The 22,788-nt window shown below is 43.1% G+C and overlaps 1 protein-coding gene across 1 annotated transcript in view; it reads left to right on the forward strand.

Moving 5' to 3' along the window:
• The window catches only part of PRKCE (protein kinase C, epsilon), a 771,524-nt gene that overhangs the window by 305,056 nt on the left and 443,680 nt on the right, over positions 1-22,788 (forward strand). Inside the window, exon 2 of the mRNA XM_006839418.1 lies at positions 7,508-7,571. Coding sequence (XP_006839481.1) covers positions 7,508-7,571 — 64 coding nt within the window. The remainder of the gene's footprint in view (positions 1-7,507; positions 7,572-22,788) is intronic.

A 22,788-nucleotide genomic window follows, 5' to 3' on the forward strand; every position in this document is an offset into this window, starting at 1 on the left:
TTCATCTTGTCTTTTCTAGAACACCATACAAGTGAAATCTTACACATATATTCTTTCACATTGGGCTTATTTTGTCCAACATCTGCATGCTTGCATGTGTGGGTAGTTCATTCCCTTCTATTGCTGAGGGAAAACTCACTATATGGACGCTGCATGGCTGTTTATCCCTTCACCTGTTGTTGGTCATTTGGGTTAGTTCTAGTTATGGATAAAACTACTATGAATATTTGTGACCAGGTCAGTGCTTCTATAAACCTACTGCCATTGAGTCAACTCTGACTCACAGCCACCCAATAGGAGAGACTAGAATGCACCTTAAGGTTTCTGAGACTGAATCTTTATGGGAACAAACAGCCTCATCTTTATCCTTTAGAATGGCTGGTGGATTTGAACTGCCGACCTTGCAGATAGTAGCCAAGTGATTAACCCACTGTGCCACCTGGGTTCCCTGCTCCTTTTTATGTAAAGTATAAAATCATGTAGAGCAAGTCATCTTTTAATTCAATTGTACAGATCTAGTTTTTTTTTTTTTTTTTTTAATTGAAGTAATTTAAAGTTATCCATTAATTGTGTGGTACTGTGGGTTAATGCGCCAGAATGCAAAGCTGTTTAAACTACAAGGTCAGCAGTTCAAGCTCACTAGCTGCTCCTTGGAAACCCTATACAAGGTTGCTATGGGTTAGAACCGACTCGATGGCACTTAACCACAACAATTCATTAGCCAACATGTACAGATACATATTACATGCCTCCCATGTGGTGGAGACATAGGGAGAAGATGACAGTCAGGGTCCCACCCTGTAGAGATTTGCACTGTAACCTGCCACATCTTTATACTGCAATGCAAGGCAAGACCCAATTCTGCTTCCCTTAGTGTATGAAAGTAAATGACATTTATTGTAAGTCTGTCAGCAGGGTGAGATTTTAAAAAATATTTGATTACCTGTGCACCCTCTGGTTTTCAGTTAGGCAGGGAGGTCTACCAGTAGGGCTAATAGAAAGTTCTTGTCAAAATGACATTTTTAATTATCAACTGCTAACTTAAAATTTGGAGTCCTGGTGTGCACTGTGAGGTAATGCATTGGGCCACAAGGTTTGTTTGAATGGCAAAGTCGGCATTTCAAATTCACTAACTGCTCTTTGGAAACCTTATACAGGGTCACTATGAATTGGAACTCACTCAATGGCACTTAACAATACAACAGCTTCACATTTGGAGTCCTGTTGTGCTTTAGAATAAGCACTGGACTGCTAACTGCAAAGTCAGTGATTCAAATCACCAGCAGCCACTCAGAAATCCTGCATAGGGTTGCTATGAGTTCGAACCAACTTACGGCACTTGCTAACATTAACTGCAACTTCAAAATTAGCTTAAGAGTGACCCATCTTATTGTCTGAATGTCTTGTGCTTGCTAAAAGCTAAAACTGGGAAGGTGTCTGCTGCACATGTGCCTTTTCTTTTCTGGGTGCTTCTGGGGTAGCTGTAGGGTACCCATGTTGCATCCAGGGAGACAACCTGTGGTAAAGGGGGCATAGGACTTGGACAGTGGGGCCTCTGCTTTGAAAAAGAACCCTTGAGTCTTCTCTCTTACTGTTGTGTGGCTCTGTGGGTCAATGTGCAGGACCTCAGGGTGAGTCTGATCATCAGGGCTGACAGTTCAAGCTCACCGGCTGCTCCTCAGAAAGCCTGTACAGGGTGGCTATGGGTCGGAACTGACTTGATGGCAGTTAGCAACAACTCCACCATGGTCATCCATATGATAGCACAGTGGTTAAGTGCTGAGCTGCTAACTGGAAGGTTGATGGTTCAAACCCATCAGCCATTTTGCTGGAGAAAGATGTGATCATCTACTTCTATAAAGACTTGTTGTTGTTGTTAAGTGCCATCGAGTTTGTTCCGACACAGAGCGACCCTGTATGGTGTTTCTGAGGAGCAGCTAGTGGGTTTGAACTTGTGGTTTGCAGTCCAGTGCTGATCCACAGCACCACTCTCTGGGGTCAGTTGTACCCTGCCCTGTAAAGTTACTGTGAGTCAGCATCACCTCTGACAGTGGTTGTTCTTCGTTTTCCTACCTTTGCTTTTCCTGAAGCCATAAATGGAAGAGGAAGGGAAAGTCAAATTGCAGAATGTTCTAAGAAAAAGTTTGCTTCATGATCTTAGGTAAAAATTGAACCAATGGTGAGGAGGAAGCTTGACCTTGAATTTCTGACCTCCCTTTTCTTGAACTCAGCCACTCCCAGACACAGACATGCAGGTCTCTATGGTTCACTGAGGGCTGACAGTTCCGCCAAGTGGTAGCACGGCTGATCAGTGACTCCTCAAGGATTTGGTTGCCTCAAGGATTTGGTTGCCTGGATTGTCTGAGCTTCCATTTTGTAGGTGTTGTGTTGTACACTTACCTCCATGCTGCACAACTTCAGGGCCTTGCTCACCTTTCTCAGGAATGGATCTGCTTACTAGTGATGGTATATATTGGGCACTTACCTTCCTTAAATGGGAGAAAAATGAGACTTTCTGCTCCTGCAAAGGTTTAAAGCTTCTGAAACCCCAAACAGGGTTGCTATGAGTCAGAACCAATTTGAAGGCATTAAGGAACAATAGGAGCACCTTCCTTTAATTCCTGTTTTCTCATCTACAAAATGGCACGTGTAATGCTTGTCATGGCGATCCCATGTGTGTGGAGCAGAACTGTTCCCTAGGGATTCCACAGGTGGGCCTTTCAGAAGCAAACCTCCAGGCTTGTTTTGCAAGGCCACAGGGTGGGTACAACCTGCCAACTATTCAACTAGGAGTGAAATACTTAACCATTTGCATCACCAGATGACTCCTCATAACTGACTTGTGACAACTCCCATCAAAGAATACTTGTTGCCTCAGCTTCATTTTAAGGAATGCATGAAATAGTGTGTGTGAAGGGCTTTGTAAATGGGGGAGCATCAACCCTCCAAAAAGTCTCTGAGAGTCTTTTTGAGTTTCCCAAGATTGCTTTTTTTGCGGGTGTCTGTGGTCTGGGCTTTTTCCTCATGGAGTCATGATGTGGCACTGTGGGTTAATGTGTTGGACTGCAAGGTTGATTTGAACTGCAAGGTCAGCAATTCAAGCTCACCAGCCATTCTTCATTAACCCTATACAGGTTCGCTATGAGTCACAACCAACTAGACAGCCCTTAACAACAACAATTTTATCAAAAACAACAACTCAAAAGTACTGAGCTCCTCCTGCTGTGCTCTGTGGGAGGGCAAGGTGTTTGAGCCTTGACTCTGCCTTACAAGGATCTGTCTGGGGAAGCCAGTCAGTTACAGACTCAGGAGGGTTAGAGGTAGGAGACCTCACTTTGAACTAGGTTGTTGGAGAAGATTTCCTGTGCCAGAATCTGCATTGAGAAGCTGCCCAATTTGACTTGTGAGCTAACCCAAGAAACCTGAAACTTGTGTGAGACAAAAATCTGTCAGAAAAGGAAAACTCAAATATTTTCCACTAAAATGAGTGGTTTCAGTGTAGTGGTTACGAATCGGGCTGCCAACCTCAAGGTCATCAGTTTGAAACTACCAGCTGTTCCGCGGGAGAAAGCTGAGGCGTTCTGCTCCCGTAAAGATTTACAGCCTCGGAAACCCTGTACAGGGTCACTATGAGTCGGAGCCAACGCCATGGTACATAACAACAACAACAACAACAACAAAATGAGTGGTAGGAGGTAATAAGACCAGACCCTGTCAAAGGTGGACAACTTGCCAGAAACTGGAAAACAAGGCAGTCATGACACATTCCGGCTCTCAGAAGTTTCCCTGTAGTTCTTTATTTTTTATTCATGACAATACTGTAAGGACATCAGGGGTCCTAGACTATCATATAACAGCATCAGTTTTGGACATAAGAATATCTTCTTGTTGTTCAGGAAGTCTTGATATAGTGGGGGAAACACTGGGCTAAGAAGCAGAAGGCTTGGCTTTTTAATAATAACAACATCAGTAGTTACTGAGTATTTTGTGTCAGGCACCTTGCTGAGCACTTTATGTGGGTTATTTCATTTGACCTCACAACAGCCCAAATGACACAGGATCTGCTGTTTGCTCCCTTTTGCTGACCAGCTGTCTGAGTCTTAGAGAGGTAGTTGCTTGCTTTCGGCCACATAGCTAGTAATTCACAGAGATGAAAGCAACTCAGATTTGTTTACCCTTTCTGCATTCCTGTTCTTTACTACCATATCCCAAGCCTCTCCTGAGGGCATGTATGCTCAATGCAATTTTCACAACAACCCATTTCACAGATGGTGAGACTGAACCTGAGCCTCTGAGAGGATACAAAATTAACCGAGTTTACTCAGCTGGTGACGTGGCAAAATGAATTTAGTCGTGATCTATGTGGCTCTGAAGGTTGTATGTGTCTTCCCTTCCCTCTCACTATCTACCCTTGTCTTGATTTTGGCTCCATCTGGAGGGGCAGTTGGAAAGAGAATCACAGTCAAATAAAACAGATAGTAGCAGCGAAGGCATATCAGGTGGGTTGAAGATTTGATAACTCTAGTTACATCTGGGAGAACTGAGAAGAACCTGGAGCACTGAAGAAGTTCAGAGCTAACCCCGGGAATAGTTGGGAAGGAGGAGGAGGCCTGCTTTGATGCCGTGCCAGCTGCCTGATGGTGATGATGATTGACAGCTTGTAGGGGTTGTGCAGGGCTGGGCACTGCATTGCTTCATTATCCAGACCATGTAGTCGTGAGCAGATTTTGTGATTAAACAAATTTGGCCATGAAGTTGCACCACCCTCTTTACCACCACTCCAGTTAGCAACACTCAGGTCCCACCACCCTCCACAAATTCTCAGAGTCTCCTCACTCTTCTTGCTGGGGCTGGGCCAGTGCTCTGCAGCCATCTGCCCAGGCTGCAAAGCTCTTTGTTGCTTTTGGCATGTTTAATAGCTTAATTTCTATTTTTCTGTTTAGAAATGCAGTTCGCCAGCATTGAAGCAGCAGTGGGTTCTAAAATGGTTTCTGATGACTATCTTGAATGTTAATATCCTAATCCATTTTATCGTCCGTGACCTGTCCTCCCTGCCACCAGCGCCTGCTACTTCTGCAGAGATAGGCACGCTGCCTGCCTTTGGAGAGGCCTCGAAGTTCATCTCATTCCTTTGCTTTCATAGATAGCGTTGTACTTGGCCAATAAAGTCCACAGCCGTGGGAAATCTTTGACTTGGAGGATATGAGAAAGTGTTTCATTTTGTCTGCAGGGCTTAATAGGGATGATCTAATCTTTGAAAGGCATACATTATTTAAATTCCATACTTTTAGACAAGAGGGCCCCTGATAGTTTTGCACTTTGGCAGGGACAGGATTCTGGTTTGGCTCTGTTCAGTGGAGCCAATTGTTGGTTTTCCTGTTTGTAATTCATTGCAGGGTCTTGGTTATATTTGTGACAGGGTCAGTCCTGATGGTGAGGGTTCTGAAGAACATTTTCATGGACCTTTCGGGGTGGAAGGTGTCAGTATTTATCCAGTAGAAGCACCAGTCTGTTCTGTGGTTCACATCTGTATCTCAAGCTTCAAGAAAAAACAACAACAACAACAACAAAATATCCTCAAACCAGTTGCCATTGAATGAACTCCAATTCCTGGAGACCCTTTATGTATTTGAATAGAGCTGTGCTCCATAGGGTTGTCAATGACTGATTTGTGTAGCCTGATTACCAGGCCTTTCTTCGGAAGCACCTGTGGATGGACTAGAATTGCCCACCTTTCAGTTAGAAGCTGAGTTTATTAATTATCCCACCAGCTAACTACTGTTATTGTTGTTAAGTCCCATCCAGTCGGTTTTGACTCATAGTGACCTTGTAAAGAGTTTCTGAGGCTGTAAATCTCTGTGAGAGCAGAAAGTCTCATCTTTCTCCCACTGAGCAGATGGTAGGCTCAAACCACCAACCTTCTAGTTTGCAGTCCAGTGCTTATCCTACAGAGCCATCATGTTCTCAGCTAAGCTCTAGGGATGCAAATATGGTTATTATACTCTGCCTAGCTAGGGAGATATATACATGGACAATGTCTTATAATTTACTAGGCACCGTGATTCAGATATGTACAGTAAACTGAGGTAATACAGATGAGGGAACAGTGAACCCTAATTGGACATATCTGGAAAGGCTTCAGAGAGGAGGTGACAATTGCTTTTGACCTTGGAGGAGGGGAAGATGTCCAAATGGCTGATCCTTCATAAATCTTAATTGCCAAATGTGTGCCTGCTTTTTGTGGGAACCATGGAGAAAAGAAAAGGGTGGCTCCTGTCCTCAAGGAATTCACAGACTGTTGAGCCTGGCACTTCTGAACCAATTAAATTTCTGCATAGACAGAAAGCTTGTGGCAGTGGGGAAAGACTGCAGGGGGTCATCTGGGATCCAGAGTTCCCAGAGTTACTGCTGTCTCTCATGGAGAACACAGATTCGGTACAGATTGCTCAGATCCTAACTAGAAGAGGCCCAGCCACTCTGATGCTTCTTGTCAATCACATGATCTCAACAGCCTGATCCTGGAGAGTAGAAGATATTAGATGGATTGGGATGGGGAGGGAGCATGTTGATGGAAATAGCTTAGCTCTCTTGTCTCTCTTTACATATCTGGTGAAATTTGCAGTTTGCAGAACAGGTTTGTCGCCTACAGGCATGGGGTCCTTCAATCTCGCACAAACACCACACACATACACTAAAGCTTTGCTGAGGCTTTTTTTTTCTCCCCAGAATGTCTCACCTTGCTTGTCTTCATGAAGTCTTCCCAGTCTGCTGTTTGTCATGATTTCAGACTTATCAGATAATGTATCATTCACCTCTGTACCTCATCGTTACTTTGGGTTCCACGGTATTCTACCAACTTCCCAGTGAAATTGCAAGCACCTTGAGAGGAAGGATAGTGTCTGTTATGCCTCTCCTCTTTTCCCTGGGAGGCAGTTAGTGGGTTTCTTTAGACAGCCTTGGCATAGAATCCCAGCTTTGTTTCCCACCATGGATTGTTGAGTGTAGTCTCCTTATCCGAAAAAGGAGATAGCACAGGGTTTCTCACCCTTGCTACTGTCGACAGTTTGGGCTGGAGTTTGTTTGGAGGTGTGATGAGGTAGGTAGCAACTGTTCTATGCACTGTAGGATATTTAGCAGCGTCCCTAGCTCTACCACACATTAGATGCTTATAGCAAGTCCCCACTCTAGTTTTCACAATAAAAACCATCACCAATCAAGTGGTCCCTGGGGAGCAAAATTTCTTTGTCCCCCCTGTACCCCTTTGCTTGATATGTGGAGACCCTCTAGTAGAGCACTGTACAAAGTGGGTGTTCTCTAAATACTGGTTCTCCTTCCTACCCTGATTCACCTAGCAGGTTGACACATTGACCTAACTTGACACATTGCAGGTTGATGAATGGTATGGAGCTATGAGTCTGGGTTTGAACAGTTTGGGATGGAAATGCAATGCAAATCTAGGGCTGCCCACACAATGCACTAACAGACACTGTCATGTTCTTAATTGCAGATTGATCTGGAGCCAGAAGGAAGAGTGTATGTGATCATTGATCTCTCAGGATCATCGGGTGAAGGTAGGAGAATGTGATCTTCCATCCTTGTTCTCTTATGTTGACTTTTGGGTTACTCCTTCTCCATCCTTGTTCTCTTTCGTTGTCTTTTGGGTTACTCCTTCTCCTCCTTGGTTGGGACATATTACAGTAACATTTCATTAATTGGCATCATTTAAAGAGGAGGTTATTTTGAATATGCTCATGTCTGTGTACAAAAGGGACCTGCCATCTGTTAACTTTGGTGGAGCAGAGAGAAGATTTCAGCTTAAAAGGCAAGGCCACTGAAAGAGGCATTTCTTGCAAGCTGGTACACAAAATGGACTTAGATGAAGTGACACTGTCTCTGTGGAGACCCCTGTGGGGTTGTGTATGTGTTGGGAAGGGAGTAAAAACAGTTGATCTAACAGAGGTGGGAAATCTGGTCCATATGTTGTTGTTGTTAAGTGCCGTTGAGTGAGTTCCAACCTATATTGACCCTGTATATTGTTTCCAAGGAGTGACTGGTGAGCTTGACACGCCAACCTTGTGGTTCAAACCAACATTGCAGTCTGGCTCATTAAACCATGGCGCCACACATTGTTGTTGTCGTTGTAGTTAAGTGTTGTTGAGTTGGTTAGGGGTGAGTTAATTAAATGTTGGACCAAAGATAGCAGGCTAATTTTTTAAGTTGATAATTTTGTATGACCTGCGAGTGATGTTACCAGTTTTGGCAGAAGAAGCGTTCCCCACCCCTGGAATAGTATTCAGAAATGAAATAAATAAGATGTCAATTTCAGAATCTTCTTTCTCTAGAACTGTGATACAAGTGCTGAGTTTTTCTTCACTTCCTCACCCAGGTCAAAACCCTGCTTTTAATAGCGAAATCATGGGGGTAGGGACTCTGGGCTCCCTAGTGGCTGATTAGATGAGGCATAGATTTTCAGATCCTTAAGTTTGCCTGTTCTTTTTACAGCCTCTGTTTTCAATTCTCTCTTTGCTCACTTAATACCTTTTAAAGGCTCACTGGAAGGACAGAAAATAAAATCTGTTCAAATAGGAATAAGGAGATGGTGGCTGACTTGGGCCTTATAAAGTTTGGAATTTAGACTAAAATTTTATTACCCCCTCTTCTTCCTCTCTCTCTGAACTGGGGAATGGAAGAGATGACTTGAATGTGGCAGCAGTGAACATCTTGCTAGGGAGAGGAGATGAGCTGGAAAGGGAATGGCCATCACATTTTTTACCTTGTCCATATGAGAGGGGTCCAGGGTGAAATACATCCCACACAGAGAGCCTGCTGGGTTTGGAGATGGATGCTATTCAGAGTGTTGGCACTGGCTATAATGGGATTTGGAGGCTGTGCCCTGAGGGGAAAGCACATCTCTCCCAAATACTAGGGACACCGGGCACAAAGTCCCAACTTTTCATGGACTCTCTGGTTTTAGGAGTGAAGCTTTCTAGTGTGAGGATGAGTGGTGGGAGGAGAGACTTCCTAGAATCACGTGATGCCATGGGAACATGGTACCTAAAGAGTTTCATTTGGCTAACTCATCACCCAGTTTCAGCAGGGGAATTCAGTAACTGTGTGTCTGTGGGTACGGGGATGAAAATGGGACTTACGTCTCTTTTAATAGAACTCAATTATTTGGAATAGGTTCAAAACTTTTCATCTCCTTACAAAACTAGTCTTGTACATTTTCTGCTCTTTATTTACAATTGATCCTTTGGCTTTTCTAACTCTCCTCCTCTGTCCCGAGCACTGAACAGCCAAGAATAGCTGATTTGAGGATTTAACAATGTTCAGTGTGAAACATATAAGACCTACCAGAAGGCCCAAAGAATAATAAAGTGGCAACTAAGATACCCACAACTTGGATTAAGAAATAGTGCTGCCAACAAAGTGAAGCTTTTAACATGACATCTGATCCCAAAGGCACCAGACGTGTGGCGCTGTGGGTTAATGCGCCAGATGCAGAGCCGTTTGAACTACAAGGTCAGCAGGTTAAGTTCACCAGCTGCTCCTCGGAAGCCCTACTATGCAGGGTTGCTAAGTGTTGGAACCGACTCTACAGCACTTCGCACAACAACAACAATGTGTCATAGTGACATGTAGACACTGATGAAACAGTTGATGAGCAAAATCAATCGTCTTTTATCCTTACATAATTTATGTGCAATAGGATAACCAATTAAATATATATTTCCTGTGCCAGGAAGCTGGGCTAACAATGGGAGGCTTGTATTATTATCATTATTATTTATTTTTATTTATTTATTTTTCTTTGTAAAGATGAACCACTTGCAAAATTGTGGGAGACATCCTCCTTTGCCAATAGAAGGAAAGGAGCTGGACAGCTGAATGAATAAATAAATCAGAAGTGATTGATTTTTTTCTTCTTTCTTTACCACTTTATTGCATGTGAATGGCCAAAGCAATTTTCACTGGACTAAATTCTTAGTCTGTTTCTTGCTTTTTCTTTTCTTTTTAAATCTCTTTCATCTAAAGAAAACAGCGTTTACTTCAGAAATGCTGATACATGCCAGAGTCTCTAAAGTGCTAGCATGTGTTGCTCTGAAGAAAAGAAGAAAAATTTCTGCCTTTATTTTTTTCTTGCTTGCTGTTCTTGTACTTGGGATCCTGTCTTGGGATAGTAGGAAGGATTTTCAGTAATCCCTCCTTAGAAGCTGATCTTGTTGTGTTCTATACATCTGTTCTCTCTACCCCACTGCTAGGACTGCGGGTGCTCAGCCTGGAGGTGGTTTGGGGTTTGGAAGGATGAAAGGGTCGGCAGGGTGAGTTGAGGAGCTGGAGAACAGGCAGCCTTAGCATTTGCTACCTCGTTCTCATGAGAAGGGTCTAGTGTAACACCATGACCACCACAGACACCTTGTTGGATGATCAGACTGGATAGTCACAAATTTTGGTCTAAGCCCTTGCCTTGAGTGAAAATAACTAACTCTTTAGTCTGCAAAAGGCTAAAGAGAGAACTGAGATGAGGCATAACTGAAGTTTTCACCCATCGGTATCATTCTGCTATCTATAGATAGCACCCTTCCACTCTCTTATATCAAATGCCCACTGATGGATAAACATATATTTTAGAAATTGTACAAACTTTAAAATAGATGCAAATATCAGAGATTTCAGAGAAAGGTGTGGGGGTGAGACTGTGTGCATGCTGCCCCCTTTTTCTAGGGTGTGCCAAAAAAAGAATTGTTTTCCTGCTGACGCACTGTAGAAAGCCTGGTTGTTTCCGTTTGCTCAAGCTTGAGCTAATGTGATTTTTAACTGTCTAATAAAATTCCACTGCTTCCATGTCCCATTCAGTTCCCCATAATGGGATTTGACCAGTGTATGCTTTAGCTAAACCTGCAACCTAACCCCAAATGTAAGAGATAGGGTTGGATGTTAGCTAAGGTCATTTCTGGTTGTATGACTTTATTCTTTGGTATAATTTAAATAGACAAATGTTAGAGCTCAGGGTTAAGGGCTGGTTAATAGCTGCAGCGGGTAGAAGGGAGTGGAGGAAAGGGACTTTTTAAAAACACACTTTATTTTTCTTGGATCATTGGAATGGTTAGATCATGTGATAGGTGGATGTTTGACTTTTAATTTTATTTTATTGTGATTTGAGTGAAAGTTTACAGAGCTAATTGGTTTTCCATTCAACAGTTCATAAGCATTTTGCTTTGTAACATTGATTGCAATCCCCATAATGCTTAGAGTTTTTAGTTGTCCTTCTTTCCTATTCATCTTGCCTTCAAAGCTTTATCCCGGGGCAATTGCAGTACTTTTGATCTTATCCTAAGGAGCATGTACCTTGTTGGTGTTGCTGTTCTCCTTATAGGCCTGTCTATTGTGTGACTGAAAGTTAAGCCGTCGGGGTGGGTAGAACCAGGAGGGAGTTCAGTTCTAGGCCTGAACAGCGACTGAAAGCCATGGTCTTGGGGCACGAATTGCCATCAGACCAGTAAGCTTGGTCTTTTTATGAATTTGAGTTTTGTTCCCTATGTTTCTTGCACTCTATTCAGTTCCTTCTATTGTGATCCCATACCACCTAGTTCTTCTGGTCTCAGGGTCATGGAGCCTAAGGTTCATGAGTTCCACTAGTCAGACTTTTGGACTGTTGTTTCCACATGTCTTTGATTCTCTTCACACTTCTTTGCACCTTAGATGACCACTTGAAAGCTTTTGAGACCCCAGTCGCTATTCACCAGAGTAGTTTGTAGAACATTGTCTTTGTGGACTGTGTTGTGCCAATTGACCTTGATATCTGGTCTCTTGTGTTCTTGGGCTCCCAGGCCCAGTGACTCAGTTCCTCAAGGTTTTTGTTTTTGCATAAAAAGTGTTCATAGTCTTGCTCCCTGTTTGGGCTTTTATGTATAGTGCATACAATATGTATGTAAAAGTATCATTTGCCAAACCTGTATATGATCATGAATGTTGTCCCTTTTGTCACCTACCCATACATGTTCAGGAAAGGGATACTGTGTGACAGGAATTGTGCTAAATACTATACCTACATTATCCCAAGAAGCAAACACATTCAGAATGCTATTGTTTGAGTGTTTGGGCTTAGGTGCATCTTAGTCTTTGGCTTTTATCATAAGTAGTCCTGGTGTGGCACTGTAGGATAAGCACTGGACCTCAAGGTTGGTGTGAACCACAAGGTTGGCAGTTCAAATGCACCAGCTGCTCCTTGGAAACCCTATACAAGTTTGCTATGAGTCAGAACTGATTTAACAGCACTTAACAAGGAGCTCTGGTAACGTAGTTGTTACGAATGGGGCTGCGAACCACAAGGTCAGCAGTGTGAAACTACCAGCTGTTCTGTGGGAGAAAGATGAGGCTTTCTGTTCCCATAAAGATTTACAGGCTCAGAAACCCTGTACAGGGTCTCTATGAGTCAGAACCAACTCCACGGCACATAACAACAACAATGACCACCCTATGACTTCCTAGTAAGCAGGCTCCAGCGACTCACCATGTACTTAAATCAGTACACTCATATGTTGGAAATATTTTGGTTCAGTGCGGGACCACAACGATAAAGTGAATATTGCAATAAAGTGAGTCAGACAATTTTTTGGTTTCCTGTTGGTGCTATGCTATAGTCTACTAAATGTATAGTGGTAGTGGTAGTGGTTATGTGCTGTGGGGTTGGTTCTGACTCACAGTGACCCTGCATAGGGTTTCCAAGGCTGTACATCTTTACAGGAACAGAAAGCCTCATCTTTGTCTTGCAGAGCAACCGGTGGATTCCAACTGCTGACCTTGCTATTAGCAGCCCAATGTATAACCCACTACACCACCAGAGCTCCTTAAATGTGCAATAGCATTATAAAAATGTTTGAAATATTGTGCAAATTATTAAAAATGTGACACAGAGACATGAAGTGAGCACATAGTGTTTGAATAATGCATTGACAGACTTGCTCAACACAGGGCTGCCTCAAACGTTCGATTTGTAAGAAATGCAATATCTGCGCAAGTACAATCAGGCGAAGCTCAGTAAAATGAGGTATGCTAGTCTGTGGTAGAGTCCCGGTGTGGCACTGTGGGTTAATGCACTGGACTATAAAGTCAATTTGAACTACAAGGTTGGAAGTTCAAGCTTACCAGCCACTCTTCAGAACCCCTATACAAGGTTGCTATGGCTTGGAACCAACTCGACATAACTTAACAACAGTTTGTGGTATCAGACACATAACAGGAATATAATTCTCAAATGTGTGAAAACAGGGTAAAGTCCCAGGAGTCAGGAGCTTTATGTACTCATTACTTAGTATTTCTTTCTTTGTTACGATGACATTGATCTATGTTTTCTTTTTCTGTATGATAATATGACATTACACCATTATTCACAGGTTCTCAGTTGACGGAGGGCAGAACCTGGCTCTTCTCCTGCCTTCCAATTGTGTGGAAGTGTTCACCTGGGAGGGGTCTTCACTGTTTCAACCAACAGTAGAAAGTATGAGAATCAGACCTTATTAGTATGTTTGGATCACTGTTTCTTCAATAAAATACAAAATAATCTGAATGCCTTTTGTTAGGCACTGTTACAGATAACACCATATATCAGGCCCTGGAGTGATTGTGTGTTGTGAAAGCGGACGATGAGGAGCAGGGAGCAGGGAGCAGGATCCCCACTCTCTGGGGGGAGGGGTAGCATTTTTTCTGTATCCACCTGCTTCCCCAGTAAGGAATAGCAGTCAGCCTCCTGTCTGGGACCATCAGACCTGGATTAACATCCTGACTCTAGTGCTTACTAGTTTAGAGTCCAGATTTCTCACATATAAATGCAGGGTAACAGTGCCTGTGAAGGTTGCAATATGTATAGTGCTGTGCTAAGGACAGGCAAGTGGACCTAACTCTATCCACTGCCCAGGAAGAAGCAGCAGGAAAGGGTCTACAAGGAACAGATTGAGGCCAGATTGCTGACTCTCAGGCGTGGCACGTTCAAAAGATCCAAGAACAGAGCAAAGTAACCAAGAGGCAATTTATAGAATAATAAACTGACAGGAACTATGCGACTGCTTCCTGCGGAGTTGAGACCCTGCTACAGTTCTGCCCATCCTTTCTGTCTTTATTCCTCACACGAAGTCATTCCCAGAACGATATTCTCTAGCTGCTCTGAGTTGCTCGTTTGTATCCTGTGTTCCTGAAAGCCAGAAAAATTTCCTTGTCAGAGTCTGGACTTCCCATTTCTACTCAGTGCAGCCCGAGAACATGTGGACCCCAGATGCTCACCTGCCTGTGGGCAAAAGTCCTTCATTTGAAGACAGTTATTAAATGTCTCTTCTCCAGGCTGACTATATCTAATTCCTTAGTCTTTCTGATGAGAAATCTGAACTCATCTTAGTAGCTCTCTTCTGGATTTTTTCCAAGTCATACAGACAGACATGATCTGACCATGATAACAGTAACATGTGTGTTGAAGTTTTAACTTTACCAAATGCTTGTGAGAGTATTACCTTCCTGTAGGAAATGGTAAAACTTGGAGATTAAGTGATGCACCTGAGGTCAAAATGTTGGTTAAGAAGGCCACATTGGGTCTAGCCTCCAGGTAATAGTCTAGCCCTGTGCTCCCAATCACGACTTCAGTAACGGGTGTGCCCACAGGACAATGACTACCCTTACTTCTTCTTATTTTGCATCTTTTCTCAAGAAAGCTTGTGACAGAAATATAAAGCTTAAATCCTTGGCTTCGAGTCCAGAGGTGACGCAGAGAACCCCATTCATGAATCTGCAGATCTCTTTTCCACTGTGGTAGAAAGGAACGCTCTCCTGATCTCAGTATAGCATAGGTAGAATGGAACGCTCTCCTGATCTCAGTATAGCATAGGTAGAATGGATCCTTCGGAGGCTCTTGGCAACCTGGCCACACAGCTGAGAGACCTGTTGTGCAACTAAAACAGACTGACCTCCCAGCAGGTTAGTCATTTTTCTCACTGCTCTGCCCTCCTTGTTAAAGACATTTGTTACATATTTGAAGAGTCTTGCTTTGTGGCAAGCATTATTAGAGTGCTGCCTTGGGGTTGAGATTGAGTGGGCGGACTTCCTCTTGAAACTCTGCCCAAACCAGTGGGCAGTATATCTAGATAACAACTCATAGATTCCAGTGAAGCTTCAGTTAATAAGGATTCTGCCTTTCTCCTTCTAAATACTACATTATTTAGTCAAATGTCATCTGGTTACCAGATAGTCAAAAAGAACTATTCATTCAAATGGACAGTACTTACTAATACACTTCAGCAAGTGTGCCCAGCCTTGAAACCATGCAAGGTTTTGGGAATAGAAAGTGAGTAGGGAAATGGAAAACGACAGAAGACATTCTTAAGAAGCACGAAACATAATTCTTGCCTTCTAGAAAACTGCAATTCAATTAGGAATCCAAGAGACTTGCAGAATGAAAACATTAAAGAACAATATAAAGCAATATAGCATTGAGTGCTTAATTGGGTGTTACCAAGAGTTCCCCAAGTGAAAAAAAGACTGGGCTGAACTACCCCACGCAAGTTTCAAGGAAGAGGCAGGCCTTGGACTGGAAAGGAAAAGATAAATAAGTTGGATTGGCAGGAAAGAGGTGGGAGGCCATTCAGCATGGAGGATTGTGTCATCTTTATCAAAGACAGCTTTGAAGCTCTTATTTTTAGGTAAAGGCTGGATGGACACCATAATTAAATAGAGGCAATCATGCTTTCTAGAAGCTTCCAAAAGAAGACAGTCAGTCATCAGTATTGAAGGCAGAAATTTTCATGCTATGCAAGCAAGAAAATGAAATGAAATGCCTTGGATGATTAAGCTGTGTTTGAAGATTAGAAGCTATTCGTTCTGGAAGCATTTTCATGGTCAAGGTGTCTCTCCTACTCTTACTCCTACTGAGGAGTGGTTTAGGTCTACTTTGGTTAAGTCTAGAACATTGAGTGAAGCACATTTCCCAGATGTGGCACACCTACCTACTATTTACAGACGATCAAATCTAGGCTCTGCTTTTCTTCCTTAGTCTCATGCAGTTCCATGGCATGCCCTCTACCATCCTCACCAGCCTTTCTAACCTATCTTCTGGCATCAAGTTCATGTAAACTCACTCTCGTTGTTTTTAAGTTCTGTCCAGTCTCTAAGAAGAAATACTACTTGAAAGAGTCAGGAGCGTCCCATGTTTCCCCAACAGGGAACTTCAAAGTGCCTACCAGTCTCCCTCCTATGAGATGTTTAAGGCAAAGAGATCTCGGGACTGCTCACTCACAGGCTGCTCAGATATGCCTGGACATGTTGGATTTTCCAGTGGAATGCAGAGTACAAACACTGTCTCAGGGCTTGATAGGAGTGACAATAACAAAATCCAGTTGATCAAAAACATGGATCTGGCACTATGCAACCCACATCCCTCCCTTCCCCCATTAGATCCTCATGCTACTGCTGATGCTGAGATCCAGGGAGCCTTCCCTAAGTCTTGTGCATTTCAGCTCCAGCCTTTGCTCGGATGGAATAAATAGTCATTCCTAGAAATGACCATATGTAGCAGATGAGACATGGGGAATCAGCTTGAAAGCAGTGAATAACAAGCTCCTATCCAGGAGTTTACAATGCACATAGAGATATTGCTAAAATACTCGATGAGAAATAAGCCAAGAAATCCTCATTTCCTTCCATAGCCTCTAGATGTGCACGAGTTCCTCTGAAATGAATCATCCACAGTAACAACACCAAATGCCAACCATTAGCAGATGAAAAACAGAATTGAATTCTGCTGAGTGTTTGGAGAGCAAAGCTCTTGATGACCACGATTAGAGGCTCGTTCCCCCTGCCCTTGTGGAAGCATAGGTGGGTAGGTTCTGTTGACCTGGGTGCCTTTTTAAATAATAAGTAATTGAGGAGAGAATGGTCATTTTGAAGCAAAGCAATGGGCTTACAGGAAGGGTAGGTTTATAATAGATATTTAGGCAAAACATGAGCCCATGTTTTCTGGCATAGTCCAATTCCATTTCTGTTGTCTTGCTATATATCATTTCTATGCCTTATAAAGAAGATTGTTTCGGGAAATTCATGTTTGCAGCTGGGTCAAAGTGGCCTATAATGTAATTATTTACTGTTGCTGATGTCCTCATGATTTGGCTTGAAAATAAAGAGTATTTCCATTCATTTAACCTAATTTAGAGAGTTGTCTTTCTGGCCCAATTACTTTATTCTTTTATCCAGTTGAAACTGGCCAGTGCTGACAGTTTTACTGACTTTCCTTATTACCTCGCTTTGTTGGAACATTCACATTTAAAGTGCAGTCACCATCTTTCACTGAGCTGCTAACACTAGGCTTTGACTTCCCTCCTTTATTATAAACCTTTGGTGTCATCTTGTGGGGCCTGTGAGAGTGAAGGTGTGTGAAAGTGCACATAAGAATGAATGTTTTGGAATTGTCTATTCTGCCTCCCTTGCCCTCAGTTTCCTTCATTGGAAGCATCATTCATTTGCTTATCTAATATATAATAAGGAGTTCTGGTAGCATAGTGGCTATGAGTTGGGCTGCTAACCTCAAGGTCAGCACTTAGAAACTTTCAACGGTTCCACGGGAGAACGATGAGGCTTTCTGCTCCTGTAAAGACTTACAGCCTCAGACACTCTGAACAGAGTCACTATGAGTTGGAACCGACTCCACGGCACATAACCACCATTACCAATCAAGTCAAATTCTAAGGAGTCCTAGTATGGCACTGGAAGACAAGCTCTGGAGTGTTTAACCACAAAGTCAATGGTTCAAATTCACCAGCGGCTGCTTGGAAACCCTATACTATTCTTGGAGTCTGAATGGATTTGATGACACTTAACAACAACAACAACAACAACAAAATGTATACTAAAGGAGTGCTGGTGGCACAGTGACTAAACACTCGCTGATAACCAAAGGGTCAGTTTCTTATGAACCCACCAGGAGAAAGCTATAGCAGCCTCCTTCCATCAAGACTAAGCCTTGAAAGTCCTGTGGGGTAGTTCTGTCCTATTCTACAGAGTTGCTATGAGTTGGAATTAGCTTGACTACAATTGGTTTGATTTTTAGTTTAATACATATTAACTGCAAGGCCAGTGATTCAAACCTACCAGCCACTCCTCAGAAACCTTATACAAGGGTAGCCGTGAGTTGCAACCAACTTGATGGCACTTAAATATACAAAAAAACAAAGGCCTTAGTTGATCCCTGGTATGCTACTGTAGGATAAGTACTGGACGGCTAAGTGAAATGGCAATGCTTCCAACCCACCAACTGCTCTATGGAAACCCTATACAGGGTCTCTGTGAAACGGAACTGACTTGTTGACGCTAACAACAGCAGACCTTGGTTAAGGAAACAGAAATACTGTTCACTGAAGCTTCATCCAAATACTGAAGATAGAATAATCATGGATTAGAAAGTTCTAGCGTGGAGCTGTCGGATAAGCACTAGACTGCTAACCATAGGATTGGTGGTTCAAGCCCACCAACGGTTCCTTGGAAACCTTTACATGGTCACTATGTGTAATAAAAACACTCAACTATTAACTGCAAGGTGGGCAGTAGGAATGGACCCAGAGGCACTGCAGAAGAAAGACCTGGTCATCTGCTTCTGAAAATTCACAACCTTGACAACCCAGTAGGCCATCATGAGTCAGGATTAACTCAGTGGTAACTTGTTGTTATTAAGTGCCATTGAGTCAGTTCTGGCTCATAGCTACGCTGTACAGGGTTTCCAAGGAGCTGCTGGTAGGCTTGAACAGTTAACCTTGCAGTTGGCAGTCAGTGTTTATCCTACAGTGCCACACCAGGATTCCCAATGGGAACTGGTAATACCAAAATTTGAGCTTTTAGGAATGCATCCGATTTACATATTTATTCATTCAACATATAGCTATTGGGCACCTGCTGTATGTCAGACACTCTTTTTCAGTGCTAGAGTTGCATTGTTCTTGTTGTTAGGAGCCACTGAGTCAGTACCGACTCATAGTGACCCTATGCACAGCAGAATGAAACACTGCTGGGTCCTGGGCCGGCCTCACAGTCTCGGTTGTGTCTGAGCCCATCACTGCTGTCACTGTGCCAATCCCTCTCATTGGGGGTCATCTACTTTTTCTCCAACACTCCACTTTACCAAACACGATACCCTTCTCCAGTGACTGGTTCCTCCTGATAATATGTCCAAAGTATGAGAGACGAAGTCTGGCCATCCTGGCTTCTAAGTATGGAAGTTATAGAAAACCAAAAACCAAACCAAACCCACTGCCATTGAGTTAATTTCAATTCATAGTGACCCTGTGTAATGTTTCCGAGAGTGTGATTCTTTATGGGAACAGACCCCCTCATCTTTCTCCCAAGGAGAGGCTGGTATGTTTGAACCACCAGCTTTGCAGTAAGCAGCACAATGCTTGACTCCCAGTGCCACTAGGGCTCTTTCAGGGTATATTTTTATTAGGTACCATCGAGTCAAATTCTAATTTATATTGACCTTATGTACAACAGAACGAAATGCTCCCCAATCCCGTGAGGTCCTAACAATTGTTATATTTGAGCTCATTGTTGTAGCTACGGTGTCCATTTATCTCACTAAGGGTCTTCCGCTTTTTTTGCAGCCCTCTGCTTTACCAAGTGGGAGCCCTGGTGTAGTGCTGTAGGATAAGCACTCAACTGCAAGCTTGGTTTGAACTTGAAGGTTGGCAGTTCAAACTCTCCAGCCGCTCCTCAGAAACCTTATGCAGGGTTGCTATGAGTTGGAATTGACTTGACGGCACTTAACAGCAACAACAACTTTACCAAGTATGGTGTCATTTTCTGGGCAATGGTGCCTCTTGATAACACGTTCAAAATGCGTGAGACAAAAGTGAAGGATATCAACAGAAACTCTTACTCTTAGGGAGTAGACCTATGCTATGCTTGTGTGTGCAAGGATATATATATATATATATCACACTAGTGACAGTGGTTGTCACTGTGGAAGGGCAGTGGGGGACTTGGAAAGGGGCTAGTCTTCACAATATCTACAGTTTTGTTTTTCTTTACCCTGTGTGTATCTGAGCTAGTAGGAAATTTGGGAAAAATAAAATAAATTAGATGGCAGTATGGCCATTCTTAAGGAGCTCTGGTAGCGTAGTGATTACGAATCGGGCTGTGAACCGCAAGGTCAGGAGTTCGAAACTACCAGCCGCTCTGCGGGAGAAAGATGAGGCTTTCTGCTCCTATAAAGATTTGCAGCCTCGGAAACCCTGTACAGGGTCATTATGAGTCGATACCGGCTACACGGCACATAGCAACAACAACAATGACCATTTTCATACACAGAGACAGTTTAATTGCTCCTGACCCGAGACCATGACAAGACCAGGAAACCCTCAGAGATGAATGATCCACAGAATCCATAGAGCAATATGTCTATGGACAGGGAGCTTCAGGCGTATGGCTCTACACTTACCTGTCAAATACATACCACTATAAGTACCAGGGTATGTTGGAGAGGGAGATGTCCTTCAGTTGCTATCTGTCACTGCGGACTGAGTGTTCCTGATGTGGAGAGGCAGGTGGCCCAGGAAGGTGGCTGCACTCGTACCTCCAGGAAGGTGTGTTGAGGGGATGGGCGGAGAATTCATGAAAACATGAAATCCAGGGAGCCGCTGGCTCCCTACTGCTGTTAAGAGTCTCTCCATTTACTGGGTGAACAATCCCTCTGAGGCAATTTTAGTGGCACCAGGAAGTGCTCTCAGGTATTTCGGGTCTGCTGAAGGCTTGGTGATCTACTTCTGTGACGATGAATCAAAACTGTTGCTGCCCAGTTGATTGTGATTTATAGCAACCCTATAAGACAGAGCCTGCTGTGGCGCTGTGGGGTAATGCGCTGGACTGCAAAGTTGTTTTGAACCTCAAGGTCAGTGGTTCAAGCTCACCAGCTGCTCCTCAGAAACCCTATACAGGATTGCCGTGGGTTGGAACCAACTCGATGGCACTTAACAACAACAACAACAACAACAACGGACAGAGTAGCACTGCACCAGGGTTTTCAAAGCTTTAATCTTAGGTGCTGTCGGATAAAAAGCAATGAAAACCTTTATAGGGTCTCTATGAGTCAGAACTGACTCGATGGTACACAACCATCACCAACAATAACTACAACAGGTACTTTTACCATACTTGGTTGTTACAACAGACTAGCTTCACTGGTTTCATAGCTAAACAGGCAAGCGGGTTGCCAGTAGGTCATACCTCCTCTCTAGGTGCTCAGGTTTGCCTGTTTCTTCACAATTGTAACTATTGGTAATGCTCATTTCACATGAAGAGATGCTCTTTGCAGTAGGAACCCAAACCTCTACTATTTAGTCAAGTGTGAATTCTTTTGAAACTCTCAGAATGAGTGAAATCAGGAAAAGTTACATTCATATCCAGATATATCCATCTGTATGTTATTAGGACTAGAGTTTTGTAGATAACCTGTTTATTAGCTCTTGCTTCACTGGATTTATTAATCCATTCACCAGACCTATACTGAGAACCTATTATGTGCCAGGCACTAGATGCTAAGAGCTGGAGAAACAAAGATTTAAAAGAACATAGGCTCTCTAGGAGCTCCCAAGAAAGGGATATCTGGCAAGAGAATTTTGCGAACCAAGAGAAGTTTGCACTTTACTTAGAACCTGGACGGGAAAGTGGGAGAGGACAATCCTTTTGTGAGCAAAATTTCTGTACAGACATTATTTTACTTTAGCCTAGAAGTGGAAAATATAAGCCAATCAAATTACTGTAGAGCTGACCCTGATTCAGGTTGACCCATGTGTGTTAGAGTAGAACTTTCCTCCATAGGATTTTCAATGGTTGATTGTTTTGGAAGTAGATTGCCAAGTGCCTCTGGGTAGACTTGAACTTTCAACTTTTCACTTAGCAACTATGACTGCATTAGCCATTAGAGCCACTCTAAGACTCCAAAGGAGCTGGGCTGCTAACCTCAAGGTTGGCAGTTCGAAACTACCAGCTGTTCCGTGGGAGAAAGATGAGGCGTTTTGCTCCCGTTAAGATTTACAGCCTCAGAAACCCTGTGCAGGATCACTATGAGTCGGAACCGACTCCACGGTACTTAACAACAACAAGATTCCCAAGAGTGTAGTGTTGCGTGTGAGTCACCTGGGTAGCCTGTGCCAATGGACTTGAGGTGGGCCTGGGATTCTGCATTTCCAACCAGTTTTCAGGTGATGTTCATGCTGCTGGTCTTGGGACCCCACTTTATTAGTGAGAGACCACAAGACTGGGATCTTCCCTCTAAAGCATATTGGGCAGACACTACTTTCTGGTTGAAAATTAAGAGAGGAATCCAGTCATTTCATCCCTTTGAAAGTCAACAGTTTTGAATCCTTTGTCTCTCAGTTCCCACTCTCCTTTCTTCTGGTGAAAGAACTGACAAGGCACCTCACGTTCAATGGTTTTACTAGCCTTGGCATTGATAGTCTGCAGCAGGCTAAGATGGACAGCATCATTATAGTTTAGATATGAGAACAAGCACCAGTTCATACCAGGAAAAGAAAGCACTAAGTAACTCATCGAAACGCAACCAGACAGGATATTGGATTTTTGGGTTTGTGTTTATTTATTTATTTATTATTTATTTTTATAAATGTTTTATTGTGAATTATATGGTAGTTTACATGAGAGAACTTTAGTTTTACATTCATTCCATCATATATCATCTCATTGCCATGGTTCCAGTCCCCTCCATGCATCATCAACCAACCAAAGGGTATATCCTAGAAGCCC

The sequence above is a fragment of the Chrysochloris asiatica genome, unplaced genomic scaffold (assembly GCF_000296735.1).
Source record: "Chrysochloris asiatica unplaced genomic scaffold, ChrAsi1.0 scaffold00024, whole genome shotgun sequence".
Lineage (NCBI taxonomy): Eukaryota > Metazoa > Chordata > Mammalia > Afrosoricida > Chrysochloridae > Chrysochloris > Chrysochloris asiatica.